Consider the following 18,141-nt stretch of genomic DNA (forward strand, 5'->3'; position numbering starts at 1 on the left):
TTTAATTTGGAAAGAAAATTAAAACTAAAAACTTGAAAAATGGGAGGGATTAGCACGCACAAGTGTGTTATGCGTGTTCTTCTTCTTGCCTTTTTTTTGTGACTTTTTGACAAAAATAATGCTAGTAAAAATATGCAAAATTAACTAAGGCGGGATCTGAACCCTTGACCTTGCACTCAAAACTTTTTAAAAATCCTCCTTACTACCAAATTGACTAATTCACATATTTAAGAAAAATTGTGACACAAAATCCTATATGACAAAAAGAGTGGGCAAAATTTAGGGTACGACAAGTGGTAGGGTGTTGTTATTCGGTGTTTTATTCCATATTTAAGTAATAGTTTTTCGAAGATTTTAGATATAAAATGAGAGCCTCCGTCACTGATGACGAGACGGGGTGTACCGAATCTAGGGAAGATTATGTTTTTGAATAGTTTAATCACTACTTGGGTGTCATTAGTAGGAGAGGCCACTGCCTCAATCCATTTTGAGACATAGATGACAGCGACAAGTATGTATTTGTTTCCTCCAGATGATGGGAAGGGTCCCATGAAATCTATCCCCCATACGTCAAAGATTTCTACCTCTAAAATGCCTTTTTGTGGCATCTCGTCGTGCCTAGAAATGTTGCCGGTGCATTGGCATCGGTCACAATTTTTGACGGCGACGTGAACGTCTTTCCATAGGGTAGGCCAAAAGAAACCAGATTGTAAAATTTTGGCGACGGTCTTTGAGGTGCTAGCGTGCCCTCCATAAGGGGCAGAGTGACATTGGGAAATGACTTTGTTTATTTCTTCCTCTGGGATACATCGACAGAATATACCATCGGGGCCTCTTCTAAAGAGTAGGGGTTCATGCCAATAATAGTTTTTAAGGTCATGGAAGAATTTCTTCTTTTGTTGATAAGTGAATTCTGATGGGAGTACTCCGACTGCAAGATAGTTAACGAAATCCGCATACCATGGTACATTACTTTTGATGGAGCAAACGTCCCTTATCGGTTGCATGGCAGCGTATTCTTCTAAGGGAAATCCGGCTAGAGTACTCTCTATTTGAGCTATGAGTCGTTCATAAGGGAAATCATCATCGATTGGTACTGGCTCGGGCTCAATGCCTTCTATCCTTGATAGGTGATCTGCTACCACATTTTGTCCCTTTCTTGTCTAGGATTTCTAGGTCGAATTCTTGTAAGAGTAAAATCCATCTCAGAAGCCTAGGTTTAGCGTCCTTCTTACTTAATAGGTATCTAATAGCGGCATGGTCAGAATAGACGATTATTTTGGATCCTACTAGGTAGGGACGAAATTTATCTATAGCGAATACGACGGCCATAAGTTCTTTTTCGGTGGTAGCGTAGTTCATTTGCGCAGGGTCGAGAGTTCTACTGGCGTAATAGATTGCATGAAGTTTCTTATCTATCCTTTGTCCTAAAACCGCGCCTATGGCGTAATCACTAGCATCGCACATTATTTCGAAGGGTAGACTCCAATCGGGTGGCTTGATAATTGGTGCGGATATAAGGGCAGTTTTTAATTGTTCGAATGCTTTTAGGCATTCATTGTTAAAGAGAAACTCAGCGTCTTTCATTAATAAATTAGTTAAGGGTTTGGTGATTTTGGAGAAGTCTTTAATAAATCGTCGGTAGAAACCAGCGTGTCCTAAGAAACTACGTACTTCTCTTACTGACTTGGGGGGTGGAAGATTTTCTATAACTTGAATTTTAGCTTTATCTACTTCAATCCCCTTATCGGACACTATATATCGTAGAACTATTCCTTGTCGAACCATGAAATGACATTTTTCCCAATTAAGCACAAGGTTTACTTTAACACACCTTTCAAGTACTTTTTCTAGGTTCGACAGACAACTTTCATAGCTGTGCCCACAAACGGAGAAGTCATCCATAAATACTTCCATGATGTCATTTATAAAATCGTCGAAGATCGCCATCATTTATCGTTGGAAAGTTGCAGGGGCATTGCATAGTCCAAATGGCATTCGCCGGTAAGCAAAAGTACCATAAGGGCAGGTGAAAGTGGTTTTCTCTTGGTCATCAGGATGAATAGGGATTTGGAAGAATCCTGAGTAACCATCTAAATAGCAGAAATAGGAATGATTAGCCAATCGCTCGAGCATTTGATCAATGAATGGTAAAGGAAAGTGGTCCTTTCGAGTGGCTTTGTTTAGCTTCCTATAATCTATGCACATCCTATGGCCGGTCACAACTCTTTGTGCAATGGATTCGCCTTTTGTGTTTGTCACAATTGTAACTCCTCCCTTCTTTGGAACGACATGGACTGGGCTGACCCATTGGCTATCGGATATTGGGTATATAATCCCTGCGTCTAAGAGCTTTTGCACTTCTTTCTTAACGACCTCACTTAGAACGGGATTGATTCTTCGTTGAGGTTCTCTAGAGGTTTTACAGTCTTCTTCTAGCAAGATGCGATGCATACATATAGAAGGACTTATTCCTTTAAGATCGGAGATGTCATACCCTAAGGTGGTTGGGTATTTTCTTAGGGTGTTTAGTAGTTTTTCGGTTTCTAACTTCCCTAAGTCCGCACTTACTATTACAGGCCGCTCATGGTTTTCATCTAGGAATTCATACCTTAAGTTTTCAGGCAAGGTTTTGAGTTTTAAAGTAGGTTTGACCGGGAGCGGCGTAGGATCTTGCGAAGCTTCGAAGCTTTCATCAACAATCTTTTCTGGTGGAGAAGTGGGGGTTTTTAGAATTTCAGAGTATTTGGTTTGATCATTCTCCATTTCTTTCCTAAATTCCTCGATGACGTCTAACATGTAGCAATTATCATCTAAAGCAGGTGCTTTCATAAATTGTGTTAAAATGAATTCAACTTTTTCTTCCCCTACCTCAAAGGTGAGCTTTCCTCTTTTAACGTCTATTATGGCACCGACAGTTGCTAAGAATGGCCTTCCTAAGATAATAGGTGTATTGGAGTCTTCCCTAATGTCCATGACTATGAAATTTGTTGGAATGAAGAATTGACCTACTCGGACTGGTATGTTTTCTAGGATACCTAAGGGGTATTTGACAGAATGGTCCGCAAATTGAATTGACATTTTGGTTGGCCTTAATTCTCCCATTTTTAGTTTCTCACATATGGCTATGGGCATTAAACTAATACCAGTCCGAGGAACATATTTTGGTTGGCCTTAATACTGGCCTTAATCGCATAGGGCCGTATCGATAACATATTTTCCAATAACACACGGTATGGAGAAACTACCGGGGTCTTTTAGCTTAGGAGGCATTTCATTTTGTAAAATGGCACTACACTCGGCAGTGAGCATGACAGTTTCCTCATCCTCGATTCTTCTCTTATTAGTTAAGATTTATTTGAGATACTTGGCGTGTAAGGGCATTTGTGTAATGGCTTCGGTAAAAGGTATAGTTATGTTTAATTGTTTTAGAAGCTCTACAAATTTCTTAAATTGTCCCACACTCTTAGATTTCTCAAGTCTTTGAGGATACGAGATGGGTGGTTTATATGGTGGCGGAGGTACTTAAGGTTTCTTCTTTTCTATGGTTTCTTCGCCACTATTATCTTTCTCTTTTAAATTAGATTCACTCTCTCCCTCGGTTGTCTTACCGGAGTCTTGGTGTATGGCTGGAGCGTCGGACTTTGGTTCACTTGGCTTGTCCAATTCTTTTCCACTTCTTAAGATGATAGCATTTACATGGCCTTTCGGATTTTGTTGTGCCTATCCGGGAAATGTGCCCGCAAGAGCAGAGGTAGATGCTTGTTGTTGGGCTACTTGAGCGATTTGTGTTTTTAACATTCTATTGTGGGTGGTCAAGACATCTAGCTTGCTTGTTATTTGCTTAATTTGCTCACTAGTTTGAAGGTTGGTTTGAGCTTGGGTAGTTATGAAGTTTTCCAATAAAAGTTCAAGGTTAGACTTCCTAGGAGTAGAATAGGCAGCATTTTGGAATCCTGGTGGTGCAGAAGAAGCTTGGCCAGGTGCGTATAAAGCGTTGTTTCTTTTGTACGAGAGGTACAGATAGTTCCTCTGGTTTTGGTTATAAGAGTTTCCTTGAGTGTAATTCACTTGATCGGTGGGAGCTTCGGTTAGAAGTTGGCACTCAGCAATAGTATGTCCTTGGGTTTCGCACAACTCACAATTTTGTGTTGTTGCGGCCACGATGGCCTTAGGTGCGGTGGTCAGACTCTCAATCTTTTGAGTTAGGGCATCTATTTTAGCATTGACATGATCTAGACCGCTAATTTCATGCATTCCACCTTTCATTTGAGGTTTCTCTATCGGTGTCCTCTCGCTTCCCCATTGATAGTGATTTTGAGCCATGCTTTCGATAAGCTGATAAGCTTCATTATAAGCTTTATCCATAAGTGCGCCACCAACTGCGGCGTCTATGGTCAATCTTGTGTTGTACAAGAGACCATTGTAAAAGGTGTGGATAATTAACCATTCCTCGAGTCCATGATGTGGGCACGTTCTAATCATTTCCTTGTATCTTTCCCATGCCTCGAAAAGAGACTCGTTGTCCTTTTGTCTAAACCCATTGATTTGGGTTCTTAGCATAGCAGTTTTGCTAGGTGGGAAATATCTTGCTAAAAAGACCTTCTTCAACTCATTCCATGTGGTAACTGAGTTGGATGGTAGGGATTGGAGCAAGCTCTAGCTCTATCCCTTAATGAGAACGAGAATAAACGTAGTCTTATAGCTTCGGGGCTAACACCATTTGCTTTTATAGTATCTGCATATTGCAGAAATACCGCCAAGTGTAGATTGGGGTCTTCGCTAGGATTTCCGGAGAATTGGTTTTGTTGAACCATTGAAACTAACGAGGGCTTAAGCTCGAAATTGTTAGCCTCAATGATGGGGGCAACGATGCTGTTATGTGGTTTAGCTTGCGAGGGGGTAGCGAAGGAACTAAGTGGACGATTCGCAACCATAACTGGTTCGTTAATTACTTCGAGAATTAGAGTTTCGTTTTGATTTTCAATGTGATCTTGATTTTCAAATTGAATGTTTTCGGTTTCAATGTTTTTATTTTGATTTTCAGGATTCTGGCGTCTCAAAAGACGCTCAGGTTCTTTATAGGGTTGCTCAAGTCTCTCGCCTTGGGAGCGAGTGCTTGGCATACGACAGAAAAATTAAAATGCCTTAGTCTCTACGGTGTAACACTGGAGTTACGATATCGACTAAATTGGTCCCCGGCAACGGCGCCAAAAACTTGATCGCGTGTTTATCAACTTAACTGCAAGTATACAGTTGTGTCGCATAGTTTTAAAAGATTATCGAACCCAAACGACCAATAATCGACCTACCGTTATCTAGTGTTGCTTTGTAAATCTAAGGCTAATGATTTAAAGGGTTTTGAATAATTGAATAATTAAAATAAGAGAAATAAATATTTTTTTAGATTTGAACCAACTTGGCTTGGTGCATTGGTATTGGCTTGGGACCTGGGAGTGTGCTCCTCTTGAGGTCTAAGGTTCGATTCTCTCTGGTGCCAATTTGGGTGGGCTAATTTAGCTTCTTCAAAAAAATAATATTTTTTTAGATTTTTAATATGTAAATAAAATATTGCTAGGACGTGCTATTAGTTGCTTCACAGGGTTCAATACTTAATTTGTGCTAAACAAACTGTTAAATTTCTGAAACTATATTGATTTAAAAATATTAATCTCAGCTGTCGCAAATCTTGATCAGCATTATATAATATAAAGGTAGTGCTTAATGTAACACCCAAAACCATTATTTATATATTTCTATCTTTAGTAAAATCTTTTTCAAAATACGCAACGGAAAGTAATGTTTGATATTATAAAAGTTGTGGTTCGAGTATTACATTCTTCAATCAAAATAGTACTAATGTAGTTAATTAGTAAAAATACTTATTTATACAAATCTTAAATCAACTAATGTATTTATTAGTTATACAAAACAATCTAGATAAGGAGACTCTATATACATATAAAACCCCAATTTCCCGTGTCACAATCAGAGCGGAGCTTCACCGACGACTCGACATCGAATACCACAAAAACCTGTCAATCTGGACCCCCAACGGTCCAGCACATAACACATAAAAGAGAGTTAGACAACATACTCAAAATATACAAGTGTAAGTAAATGGTACTTAAACACATAATCAATCATCCACAAAATACACCAAACATATAGTTTCACGTCGTCTCGGACAATACCAAAACATCCACAAATATCACATAACTCAGTTACAAATAGGAATATACATAAAATTCCTAATGTAATCTATCACCACAAATACATTGTTCAGATTATGGTCATGACGGACCCTGCGTTGTTCATTTTATAGTCATGACGGACTCTGCTCCTCACATACGGATTAACAATCAACATTTACCAAGTATGTGTCAAACATCATTTATCATAAAATGCACACATAATCCCTAATGCAATCTAATGCTTCACATTCATGTTATGTCCTCTAGACACCTCTAATGCATGTGGTACCATCTTCTTTATTAGAGTATCTCACCTCTAATATTCGTCTTTATCGAACAAATATAGTTCGATATCCGTCTTTATTGGACAAGCCAATATACAACAACAATTCATGAATGCATGTATATGTTTTTCATGAATTCACTCACAATCATTTTAATTAGCATTAAGCTCGTCATTTATAAATGTGGAACACTATCCAACATTCCGTCTTTATTAAGATAACACTATACCTTAATATACGTCTTTATCGAATAACATAATTCGATATCCTTCTTTATTAAGTTGATTAACACCTTAATATACTTCTTTTGACATTTAAACAAACATCATCAACACAATCATATTCCACAAATATAATCAACAACTATCATCACAATACAATTAATCATGGTTATAAACACCTAATTGCATGTTAGAATACTCTAATCACATGTTACAAACCTTTAATTGTACTTAGAAACATCAACAAGTTCTAGTCTGTCATGGTGGCTTCAGCCAGAGAAAGCCAGAAAAACTAGCAGGAACCAGAGGCTTACTGGCTTCAGCCAGAGAAAGCCAGAAAAACTAGCAGGAACCCGAGGCTTACTGGCTTCAGCCAGAGAAAGCTAGGCCTCGCTGCAAGGCTGGCCCAGCCAGCATGCCAGCCACAGGAGCTCTGTTTTCGGGTTTGAGCATAAATCCACCCAAAAATCCCATTTTTTGATGTTCCAAAACCCAAATAAGTTTGTTTTCAAGCATATAACATGTATATAAACATAAAAGGTCAGTTCATTTCACCGATCTACAACAAAACACATCAAAAAGTAGTGATTCTACACTTTTACTCAAAAACTCATAAATACCAATGTTCTTGCTCAAACATCAACAAATTCTCATTTTTTATCCAATAAATTCGTTCATACATCATGATAAAAGCATATTAAGCATGTTATGAACCTTAGAATCGATTTCCATTAAGAAAATCCATTCACACTAAAACGAAAATGGGGTGGAGGAAGTTCAGGTGAGGAGAAATCGACATTCTCCCCTTCCTCGAGTCACCCACGAATATGAAATCTACTCTCTTACCTGGATTCGAAGAAAACTCGAAGATTTGCTCTTGATCTCTTCACTTTCCCCTTGCCCTAGCTCTTGAGCTCCCCCTTCTCTCTTCATCCTTCACAAATGTTGAGAAAAATGAGTTTCTCTCTCTATCAAGGCCATAAGTAGCGCCCCCCACTCATGAGACAAGGCCCATTGGGCCTCAAGCCCAATAGCTTGGCCCAACTCGCGTTAACTCTCACTAACTCGCGCGTTAACTAAAACTCTCGATAAATAACTTAAAGTTACTATCTTACTTAAAAACCACGTCACCAAATAAATAAACACTTACATAGTGAATAATAAATTTGGGTCATTACAACTCTCCCCCACTTAGAAGATTTTCGCCCTCGAAAATTACGCGACTAAAACAACTCCGGATAACTCCTGTATCCGACCCTCCAACGAAACGCTCAAAACACTACACATTACCAAGTTTGACAAAATTAGTTTATCCCATCCAACACAATTTTTGTCTATTTATCAACAAGAGATCAAGGACGGCCAGTTCCTCAATTTGTCGATAGATAGTCAATAATCATGATATCGACATAAACCATTCTTATCAAACCGCTAAAACGTCAACTTCGCACGAAACATCCACAATGCATCTAACAACACTAGTCTCCACTGACCTTCCAATTCCATAAATCCAAATTCCTTAGCAAATACTTACTCTTATCTTGTGGTCACTACAAAATGCTCTCCGACACTTGTCTTAGGCATCGCCTTCAACTCCTCACTCTATGTGCTCAACACAACATCTACTCACATGTTCGGTAATCCTTTTCGCAAACTCTCACCTAACACAAGTCACTTCCAACATGACCTCCCATTACTCATTCTCTGCACGTTCTTCAACGGCTAACTTCCTTATTCTTCATCATTCAAAATGATACCTCTCATTTAGCTTCATCTCCACCTCTAGGATCTCATTCAACTTCGACACAAATTGTCCGGTCATTGTCCAAATTCATTTACTCTTTCTTCGACAAGCCTCTCACAAAATCCTTCGAATAAACTCGATTATTCATACAATTCTTACTTCCAACGATTCAACAAACATACCAATCCTATTATGATATTTCTCAATTCCATTCTCATTTACTTTAAAACCTACTTCCCTTCATCGATTAATTAACACCAACGGTTCACTAATCTTCACATCTCTTTCTCTAAGCTTCTCAAATCTCTTCCGAAAATCACTTCACACACTAGACTTAGAACTCCAAATTGCTCAACCAATTCAACCTACTCCCATATGCACGACTCACATAAAGCTTCTTACTCAAGAATCCGGTACAACATCCGATCCACTTGGATGACAACTTACTTCAAAATCATCACCTCCTCAAGAATTCTAATCACTTCCTTTTCTACATATTCGACTCACACTAATCGAATAGGTACTTCAACTTGGTCCACAAAACACGCCTCCATACTTTTAGTGCAACACACGATCTCCAACCGTTCCGAATACCCTTCATCTCACTTAACCAATCTCACTAACGCCCCACGACGAAACACTTGGTCCGACAACTTCTCTTCTAGTAGTTTCTCACAACTTGTTGCTCTCATTCGTTCCACTTCGAACAACGTCACCAACTCCTGAATATTCCGCTTCAAGAACATCTCTACTCATCCAATCTTCTCACGTTCGAAACATCTCGGAGGGATATAACCTTCTCCCCCACTTACCTCAAACTCACTCGTACTCTTCCACTAGAACTTCCGGTGCTCACACCTAACGGTTCTATCGTCTCTAAACATATTCTCCCTAAGAAGAAACTAGTATCGACATCGTTTACACGAATGTCGCATACAAGGGACAAAATCTAACCCACGATACCTAAACACTTACACAAAATCGTGCAAGCATCCAAGTAACCTATACTTCCCTCACTTTTCAAAGTTAGGAAATCGAAACAACACAAGAAAATGAATATTGCATAGCAATAATTCATATTCACATTCAATCAACTCAGAACAAGACGTCAACAAAATAAAATTTCTTGTCTGGCTCCCTCGCTTAGCAAAAGCTAGCGAGCTCCCGTCAAGACAAGTCAAAAACATTCACAAGATTTAGCAAGACTTAGCGAGACTCAGCGAGGTTCATTCTTCGCCTAGCGAGCACATCCAAAAAAATCTGGGTGCTCTGCTACGGTTTTGAACTTACGCTCACTAAACTCTCGTTTTCTCGACTCACTAATCCACAAAATCCAAAACATCAAGCATATAACATCATTATAGACTTTAAAGCACAATTAGAATCATGCATCAACAATCACGACATAGAATTATGAGATCTTCGTGTTTTTACTCATAAAACGCATAGCAATTCAAATGCCTAGTAATCATCTAGCACATGTTATAAACAAACATGTAACAAACACATACCAGGACACATTAATATCCTACTCTTCTCACCATTTTGAAAATTTAATTTTCACTCACCCAAAAGAAAATAACTCTATATTTTCACCAAAATCTTTAAGAAATAATATTAGTTTTTAAAATTATTTCAAATCATTACCAAATGCAGTTTTATATCATGCCGGATCGTCACATGCAGTTTTACATCATGCCGGATCATCAACAATTAGCAAATAAGCATCAATCAACCAAGTTTAAACTACACAAAGGTTAAACTCTAAGCATATACAACTATTATAAACATAGAAGCATAGCACTCATACAATTACTCAACAAAAGAATGGATCAACTAATCCAATTCACACCACTCATAGTTCCTAAATGAACAATATAAGTGATTTCACAAAACAAACACAACAAAATTGTTAGACCAACACGACTGACACACAATACTCACTTGGTCTGACTGCACAGACCTGCTCTGATCGACACATAACCCACACAGTCCGAAGACAACGGGGCTCTGATACCAATTGTAACACCCAAAACCATTATTTATATATTTCTATCTTTAGTAAAATCTTTTTCAAAATACGCAACGGAAAGTAATGTTTGATATTATAAAAGTTGTGGTTCGAGTATTACATTCTTCAATCAAAATAGTACTAATGTAGTTAATTAGTAAAAATACTTATTTATACAAATCTTAAATCAACTAATGTATTTATTAGTTATACAAAACAATCTAGATAAGGAGACTCTATATACATATAAAACCCCAATTTCCCGTGTCACAATCAGAGCGGAGCTTCACCGATGACTCGACATCGAATACCACAAAAACCTGTCAATCTGGACCCCCAACGGTCCAGCACATAACACATAAAAGAGAGTTAGACAACATACTCAAAATATACAAGTGTAAGTAAATGGTACTTAAACACTTCTTCATAACAACATGCATAATCATACATTATACATATACATCACCATCATTCATGCATATTCATATATCATGCATATACTTCATTTATCACATAATCAATCATCCACAAAATACACCAAACATATAGTTTCACGTCGTCTCGGACAATACCAAAACATCCACAAATATCACATAACTCAGTTACAAATAGGAATATACATAAAGTTCCTAATATAATCTATCACCACAAATACATTGTTCAGATTATGGTCATGACGGACCCTGCGTTGTTCATTTTATAGTCATGACGGACTCTGCTCCTCACATACGGATTAACAATCAACATTTACCAAGTATGTGTCAAACATCATTTATCATAAAATGCACACATAATCCCTAATGCAATCTAATGCTTCACATTCATGTTATGTCCTCTAGACACCTCTAATGCATGTGGTACCATCTTTACTGGCTTCAGCCAGAGAAAGCCAGAAAAACTAGCAGGAACCCGAGGCTTACTGGCTTCAGCCAGAGAAAGCTAGGCCTCGCTGCAAGGCTGGCCCAGCCAGCATGCCAGCCACAGGAGCTCTGTTTTCGGGTTTGAGCATAAATCCACCCAAAAATCCCATTTTTTGATGTTCCAAAACCCAAATAAGTTTGTTTTCAAGCATATAACATGTATATAAACATAAAAGGTCAGTTCATTTCACCGATCTACAACAAAACACATAAAAAGTAGTGATTCTACACTTTTACTCAAAAACTCATAAATACCAATGTTCTTGCTCAAACATCAACAAATTCTCATTTTTTATCCAATAAATTCGTTCATACATCATGATAAAAGCATATTAAGCATGTTATGAACCTTAGAATCGATTTCCATTAAGAAAATCCATTCACACTAAAACGAAAATGGGGTGGAGGAAGTTCGGGTGAGGAGAAATCGACATTCTCCCCTTCCTCGAGTCACCCACGAATATGAAATCTACTCTCTTACCTGGATTCGAAGAAAACTCGAAGATTTGCTCTTGATCTCTTCACTTTCCCCTTGCCCTAGCTCTTGAGCTCCCCCTTCTCTCTTCATCCTTCACAAATGTTGAGAAAAATGAGTTTCTCTCTCTATCAAGGCCATAAGTAGCGCCCCCCACTCATGAGACAAGGCCCATTGGGCCTCAAGCCCAATAGCTTGGCCCAACTCGCGTTAACTCTCACTAACTCGCGCGTTAACTAAAACTCTCGATAAATAACTTAAAGTTACTATCTTACTTACAAATAAATAAACACTTACATAGTGAATAATAAATTTGGGTCGTTACACTTAACTCTCGTTCTCACACCCGCTAATAAAATACTCTTTGAAAAACAATATAATTTAATTAACTCTAATTCCAACTGTCGCTGCGAACTAGAACTAATGTTCAGTTTTTACTATCTAGTAGAAATCTCACGCTGTCGCTTTATTGATTTTACTTTAATTAATCCTCACTCTCGTGACGAATTATAATCAACGTTTAATTAAAAACTGCTTAAGAAAATAAGACAGTCGTCAGTTTTCAAGAATTATATTTGATTTAAAAACACTAATCTCAGCTGTCGCAAATCTTGACTAGCATTATACTTAGATAAAATAAATGCTCTGCTCTCACGCGCTCACTTACCTATTAAAGTACCTTTGAAAACCAATATAAAACTCATCAATCCTAAACAGTTGTCGCTGACTTTAGAACTAACGGTCAGTTTTAACTATCCGGCCTAAACCTCAACTGTCGTAATATTGGTTTATTGCCTTTAAAACAATTCTCACTGTCGTGAAAGATTATTTGAAAACGTATTATTTAAAACTGGTGATTGAAAACTACTCGCACGAATCAATTATCGAACTCTTATTAGCTACTAACTACACATCCTAGCAATGCTAAATTTGGCTAGACATAACTAAAAATAAAGGCATAAAATAAATAAATAAAAATAAAGACATTAAATAAAAACAGAAAAAATAAAATAAATAAAATAAAAATAAAAATAAAGAAAAGAAAATAAAATAAAGAACCTGAATTAATAAAAGAAATCTTCAGTACGGACACCGACAGCGCAACAGAAGCAAATAAAAATATTAAACTAAGAGAAGAAACCAAGAAATAATCTAAGTCTTAATTCTCTTCCTCAACTGTTACAAGTTGGTGTGTGTCTAAAGCAAGGTTGTCAGAACCGGACCGGTCATCGAACCGGCGAGCTCATCGGTTCAAGGTTCAATTGGTCGGACCGGGTTCAATCGGGGTCGAACCGTTTTTAATTAAATATATATTTTAATTAATATATAAATAAATATATATGAATAATTGCTCGATATTTCATAATTTCACACATTAAAAAGATAAAATATCATAAGTCAAAATAAAGTAAAATTTATAATTCAAACCAAATGAAAAATAGATGAAAAACAAAAACCTTTCATATTCCTACGACGTCGTTGTTTTGTTTCAGATTTTTTTTTTTTAAAATTAAAACGACGTGGTTTTGCCCTTTTTTTTAAAATTAAAAAAAAAAAACTGCAAAACCGCTTGAAACGCCCGGTCGGTTTGCCGGTTCGACCCGGTCCGACCCCGGTTCACGCATTTTTTTGTCGGTCGGTTTCCTATCCGTTTTTTGCTCAAAACCGAACCGTTTTCATGACTGGTTCACGGTCCGACCGGCCGGTCCGGTCCGGTTTTGATAACCTTGGTCTAAAGTGTAAGAAAGGACACATATTTATAGTAGTAGCTAGGGGACAAAACATTGCAAATAACCGATGTGGGACTAATTGCAGGTGTGGCGAACGCCACACGATTTGAATTGTATTGGACGGCTGGAGATTGGATGTGGCGACCGCCACTGGGCTGCAAGTGGCGAGCGGCATTATGCCCTTGCTGGCGAGCGGCATTATGGTTGGCTTGGGCTTCTTGATGGGCTGCACATGTGTGGCCCAATTGGCTGCACATGTGTGGCCTTTTTGTCCATTTTTTGCTCCTTTTCAGTCCATTTTCGCTCCTTTCTTCAACTCGTACACTTTTTATCTGTTTATTTAAAATACGAGAAATAAGTAACTATTTATATAGTAAAACTTCGAAATCAAAATAAAAACATATAAAATATAATAGTAAATAATAAATAGCATCTTTTTAGGTGTATCAACCCTCAACATTTGATTCGGAAAATCTCGTTGGAAGATTTTCTAGTAGGTATTTCACTATGTTTTGAGTCAGCGGGGGCTGATCCCCCAAAACTTAGTTATTTAGGTAGGAACTCCTTCCAATTGTATCTCATACAACTTTCAAATCAATTGGATGAATAACTCTTTATTCTAATCTATCATATAGATGTTTCCCAATCATTCACTACATGAAAATAAGCACTTTGCGACAGTCAAAATTGCAGTTTGCAACGGTTGAAACCGTCGCAATTGTACATCTGCGACGGTTTGCAAACTGTGGTTGATTTGTGTGTCGCAAGAGAACTTTGCAACGGTTTAAAAATCCGTCGCTGCAACTACCGCAGTTGATGTTGCAACAGTTTCAAACTGTTGCTATGTTTTCTCCCACGTAAGACCGGATTTAATAGCAGAAGTTGCAACGGTTACAAAACCGTCACAAACTTGTTCTTTTTTTAAAAAAAATTAAAATTAATTTGAAATATTTTTTATTCATTTTAATAGCTTATTAAATAACAATTACAATATCATACAAGAGTAAAGAAATTAAAATGCACAAATATATAAATATAAATAACTTAATCTCATTTATATAATTCATTCAATAGTGACAACATCCATAGATCAAAAATTTAATTAAATTACTCGAAGTTCCAAACAAAAAAAAACTAAATATCCCTAGTATGTGATGTTGCTTCATAATCCTTAATTAGTGCTAGCTAGAATCGGAACGCCTACCATCTCTTGACTCTTCTTATTCGGTTACCTGAAAAAACATAAGATTAGGATACCAAAAAAACGAACGGAGTTATAGAAATTGACTTAGTTCATGGTATAATTCCACAAGATAATGGTTTCTTCAAACATAACATAATGCATCTCTTTTCCAAGCACATGAAATAAATGAACTCAAAACAGAATGAGAGAGAGAGAGAGAGAGAGAGAGAGAGAAGGTATAACAAAGAGTTACCATACAAACACAGATGATTACAATGTCAAAGTGACTCAATCATTAACAGCTCCGTGTCTATAGCAAACTCACAAATGACAACAAATAAGGGCAACAACATTAAGCTCCATCAAAACAACTCCCAGGCCTAAGACATGATTACAAAGCTACCCAAATGGTAGAGACAAACTGCAATCAATTAACTCGGATACCTCATTTCAAAAAGCAATTTTTTTAAGCACAAGTAGTGTCTCATAAAAGAAAAACAAGACAAAGATAAAAAATGGACAACAATACAATAGCAGATTAGCAGTGCACTCATAACAGAAAAACAAGACAACAATACTAAGCCTAAAAACTGGTCAGCAATACATGCAATAGCAGTGCACTCATACATTATCTCCATTTAGCATATAAATCAACCAAAGCTATCCTTATGATACATTCAGTACCTACACCATGCTAGTAAGTCCCTTAACGCATTTAATACTTAATTAAAATTTATCTACTAATCGTACTACCATACACCTCACAAAAGATTAGAACGTTTCAAGCGAGACATGAGATAAGAAAATTTCAACATTCCACTTACATTTTTTCCTTAACCACTTCATTACCGCCGTCCAACTTCATCCACAAGAGTTGCAATTGCACCATTAGTCAACTTTTCGGTGTTTTCTTGTAAGAGAAATAAAGGCAAGACATGTTACACTACAAAGATGATTATAGTATTAGTAATACACATATACAAACAAACAAAAAAGTATATCACACTAGAACCAACACCATCAAAACAAAACCTCAGAAAAACAAGAAGCCTGAGTGAATGGGTGAATAATCATGTAAAAAAAAGTATGAACAAGTTATTTCTACAATTGAAGATAGAGTGAAGGTTAAAAAAAAATTCTCAATGAATATCATTATTTAGATGAAGAAGTAAATAAATATTTCAGCACAGTCACTAATATTCATTTATACCACAGGAATGATAATTCTACTATTAACTATATCAGTAGACTATAGTGTATAGAACCAATTATGAATGATCTTCATCTTGATACCATGACATGATCCAATTTCTACAACGACATTAAACCTTGGAAAGCCATATAATCAACAGACTTGCGTTAAAGAATGGATTTGCATCTTACATGTTGCATTTTTTGGTCTAGCTAAGAAATGTGTACATACTGTAATATTTAAAATCAATCCTTTGCCCATAAGAAGACTTGCAAGTTGATCAAAAGTTTTGTATGTAGGCGCTTCCCAATAGTTAGAGTACCAGTCTTGCAAAAAAATGCAATTTACCTACAACAAGGCAGTCAAAAAGATATTCAAATGCAAATCTAAATGCATATAAAAGTAAAACCATGAATGCATTTATAGATAATTTTGATACGCTGCAACAAGCAGAGACATGCTACAACCATCAACATCCAACAAGTAGAAATGCTCTTTTGATTACTCTATAGCCTATATGTAATTCTCTCCAAACAAACCAAGTATGACGTAATTCTCTAATAGTTCAAAAATAAAGGTGCATATTGCATAATTATGATGGTACATGATTTTTTAAATGCTACAGCCATTTAAGGAATAATAAAATCAATCATCGATTTAGATTCATACTAAAGAAAATTTATGTCCCTTCACAAAACAAAGGCCTTGCACATGCTTAAAACATCCCAGACAATAACAAGAAAACCAGAACAGTAGACTGGTAAAACAAGACAATGCAAACCAAATCAGTGATTAATTGAATATTGAGCACACCTTTTCAGGATCTCCACCTTCTTCAAACATGTTATATGCTCCCCTCATGACTGACCTTGGGTCTTTTCCAACCTAAATTCATCAAGAAAGTGAACAATTAATTGAATATTATGTTCTCTATTTATGATAACCTCCTAACTAGTAGTACTAGAATCAATGACATGCCTTAAGCTAACGTTTCCTTGTTTTGCTTCATCGACTCCAAATAGTTGAGCTTTACACAGATTGCACCATATGAACTCTTCTATATCATTTGGATTTTGAGTAACATCTAACCAAAACTGCTCCGCTCCTTCTATATCATATGAACTCTTCTATAAAGGACTTATTTAAAATATTTTGCATAACCAAATGAGGAAAATTATCATGGCACAAGTCTTTCAAAGAGTAGCAACACACATAATTCATTCAATATTCCTTTAAATTCATTAACAAGGCTAAAAAACATTATGATAAAAAAAACAAAAAAAAATCCATCACACATTACATAAGATATTCATTGAAAATACGCAACACTTACACTTGAAAATCCAGTTTCAGATGTAATATAATTCAACTTTAAGCTTCAAAAATCATATGTTTTGTGTTACTGCACACACAGAGTGGTGTAAGTTCAAAACATACCTCATAGGAATAGTAATCGCTTTAATCTTTTCAGATGTCCTAAGTTCCTTGTTCACACTAGGATGGTATTGCATAGAAATCAAATAAACACAAAAATCATGAATGAGTAAGCTCACACAGACTAGAGAATGAAAGAGAAAGTTCGTGACTTACCGAAGACAAAACGAGAGAAGCTTCGTCGATTTGGAGAGAGATTTAGAGATTAGGGATTGGAACGATGAACGAGATTAGGGATTTGGATTTGGATTTTGCGACAAAACGAGAGAAGCTTCGTCGATTTGGATTTGGATTTAGAGATTAGGGATTTAGAACATGTTAGGGATTTGAAATGACTAAAAGATGAAGATTTGGAACGAGTTAGGAATTTGGAGGCATTTGTGGTTGAAGGAATTGCAACTCAAACTCCATAGCTTCGCCGATTTTGATTCTTTGGTTTGCGTGCGTTTCTGCGTTTGGGTTGGACCTGGAACTGGAAGAGATGAGGTTTCTGCGTTTTTGTGTTTTGAAGGACTTGGATTGCGTTTTGACTTTTGAGTGACTTAGTCATGGGTATTTTTTATGAATAATTCTGCAACGGTTGTCAAAACCGTCGTAAGCACTGTCACAAATATTTAAAAAATTACACTTTGCGACGGTTTTGCCCAAGTGGTTGCAAGAGAAGTGTCACAAAGTGACAATTTTCTTGTAGTGATTGCTTCTAAATTCATTATAATCTCATTAAAATAATTTAGTTAAGTTAGACCCAAAAAA

The 18,141-nt window shown here is 36.7% G+C and overlaps 1 protein-coding gene, 1 long non-coding RNA gene and 1 other non-coding gene across 4 annotated transcripts; 1 reads left to right on the forward strand and 2 right to left on the reverse strand.

Moving 5' to 3' along the window:
* Window positions 1-3,723: 3,723 nt before the first annotated feature.
* LOC123886100 lies at window positions 3,724-4,563 on the reverse strand. Its single transcript, XM_045935440.1, has one exon. The coding sequence runs from the start codon at window positions 4,561-4,563 to the stop codon at window positions 3,724-3,726; it is 840 nt and encodes a 279-aa protein (XP_045791396.1).
* Window positions 4,457-4,563, forward strand: LOC123887765. The gene has a single exon (XR_006801763.1). It is a non-coding gene; the product is annotated as a small nucleolar RNA R71 (small nucleolar RNA).
* Window positions 4,564-14,609: 10,046 nt separating this feature from the next.
* Window positions 14,610-17,912, reverse strand: LOC123887207. Of its 2 annotated transcripts, XR_006801408.1 has the most exons (6): window positions 17,545-17,912; window positions 17,392-17,448; window positions 16,768-16,839; window positions 16,186-16,302; window positions 15,587-15,705; window positions 14,610-14,811 (listed from the first exon to the last, which is right to left on the reverse strand). It is a non-coding gene; the product is annotated as an uncharacterized LOC123887207 (long non-coding RNA). The 2 variants fall into 2 exon arrangements; XR_006801407.1 differs by having other exon boundaries at window positions 15,587-16,302.
* Window positions 17,913-18,141: the final 229 nt, after the last annotated feature.

The sequence above is a fragment of the Trifolium pratense genome, linkage group LG5 (assembly GCF_020283565.1).
Source record: "Trifolium pratense cultivar HEN17-A07 linkage group LG5, ARS_RC_1.1, whole genome shotgun sequence".
Lineage (NCBI taxonomy): Eukaryota > Viridiplantae > Streptophyta > Magnoliopsida > Fabales > Fabaceae > Trifolium > Trifolium pratense.

What these genes read in the sequence shown, in the direction of transcription:
- LOC123886100 (XM_045935440.1), bottom strand. Translation starts at nt 4,563, where the DNA reads ATGCTAAGAACCCAAATCAATGGGTTTAGACAAAAGGACAACGAGTCT.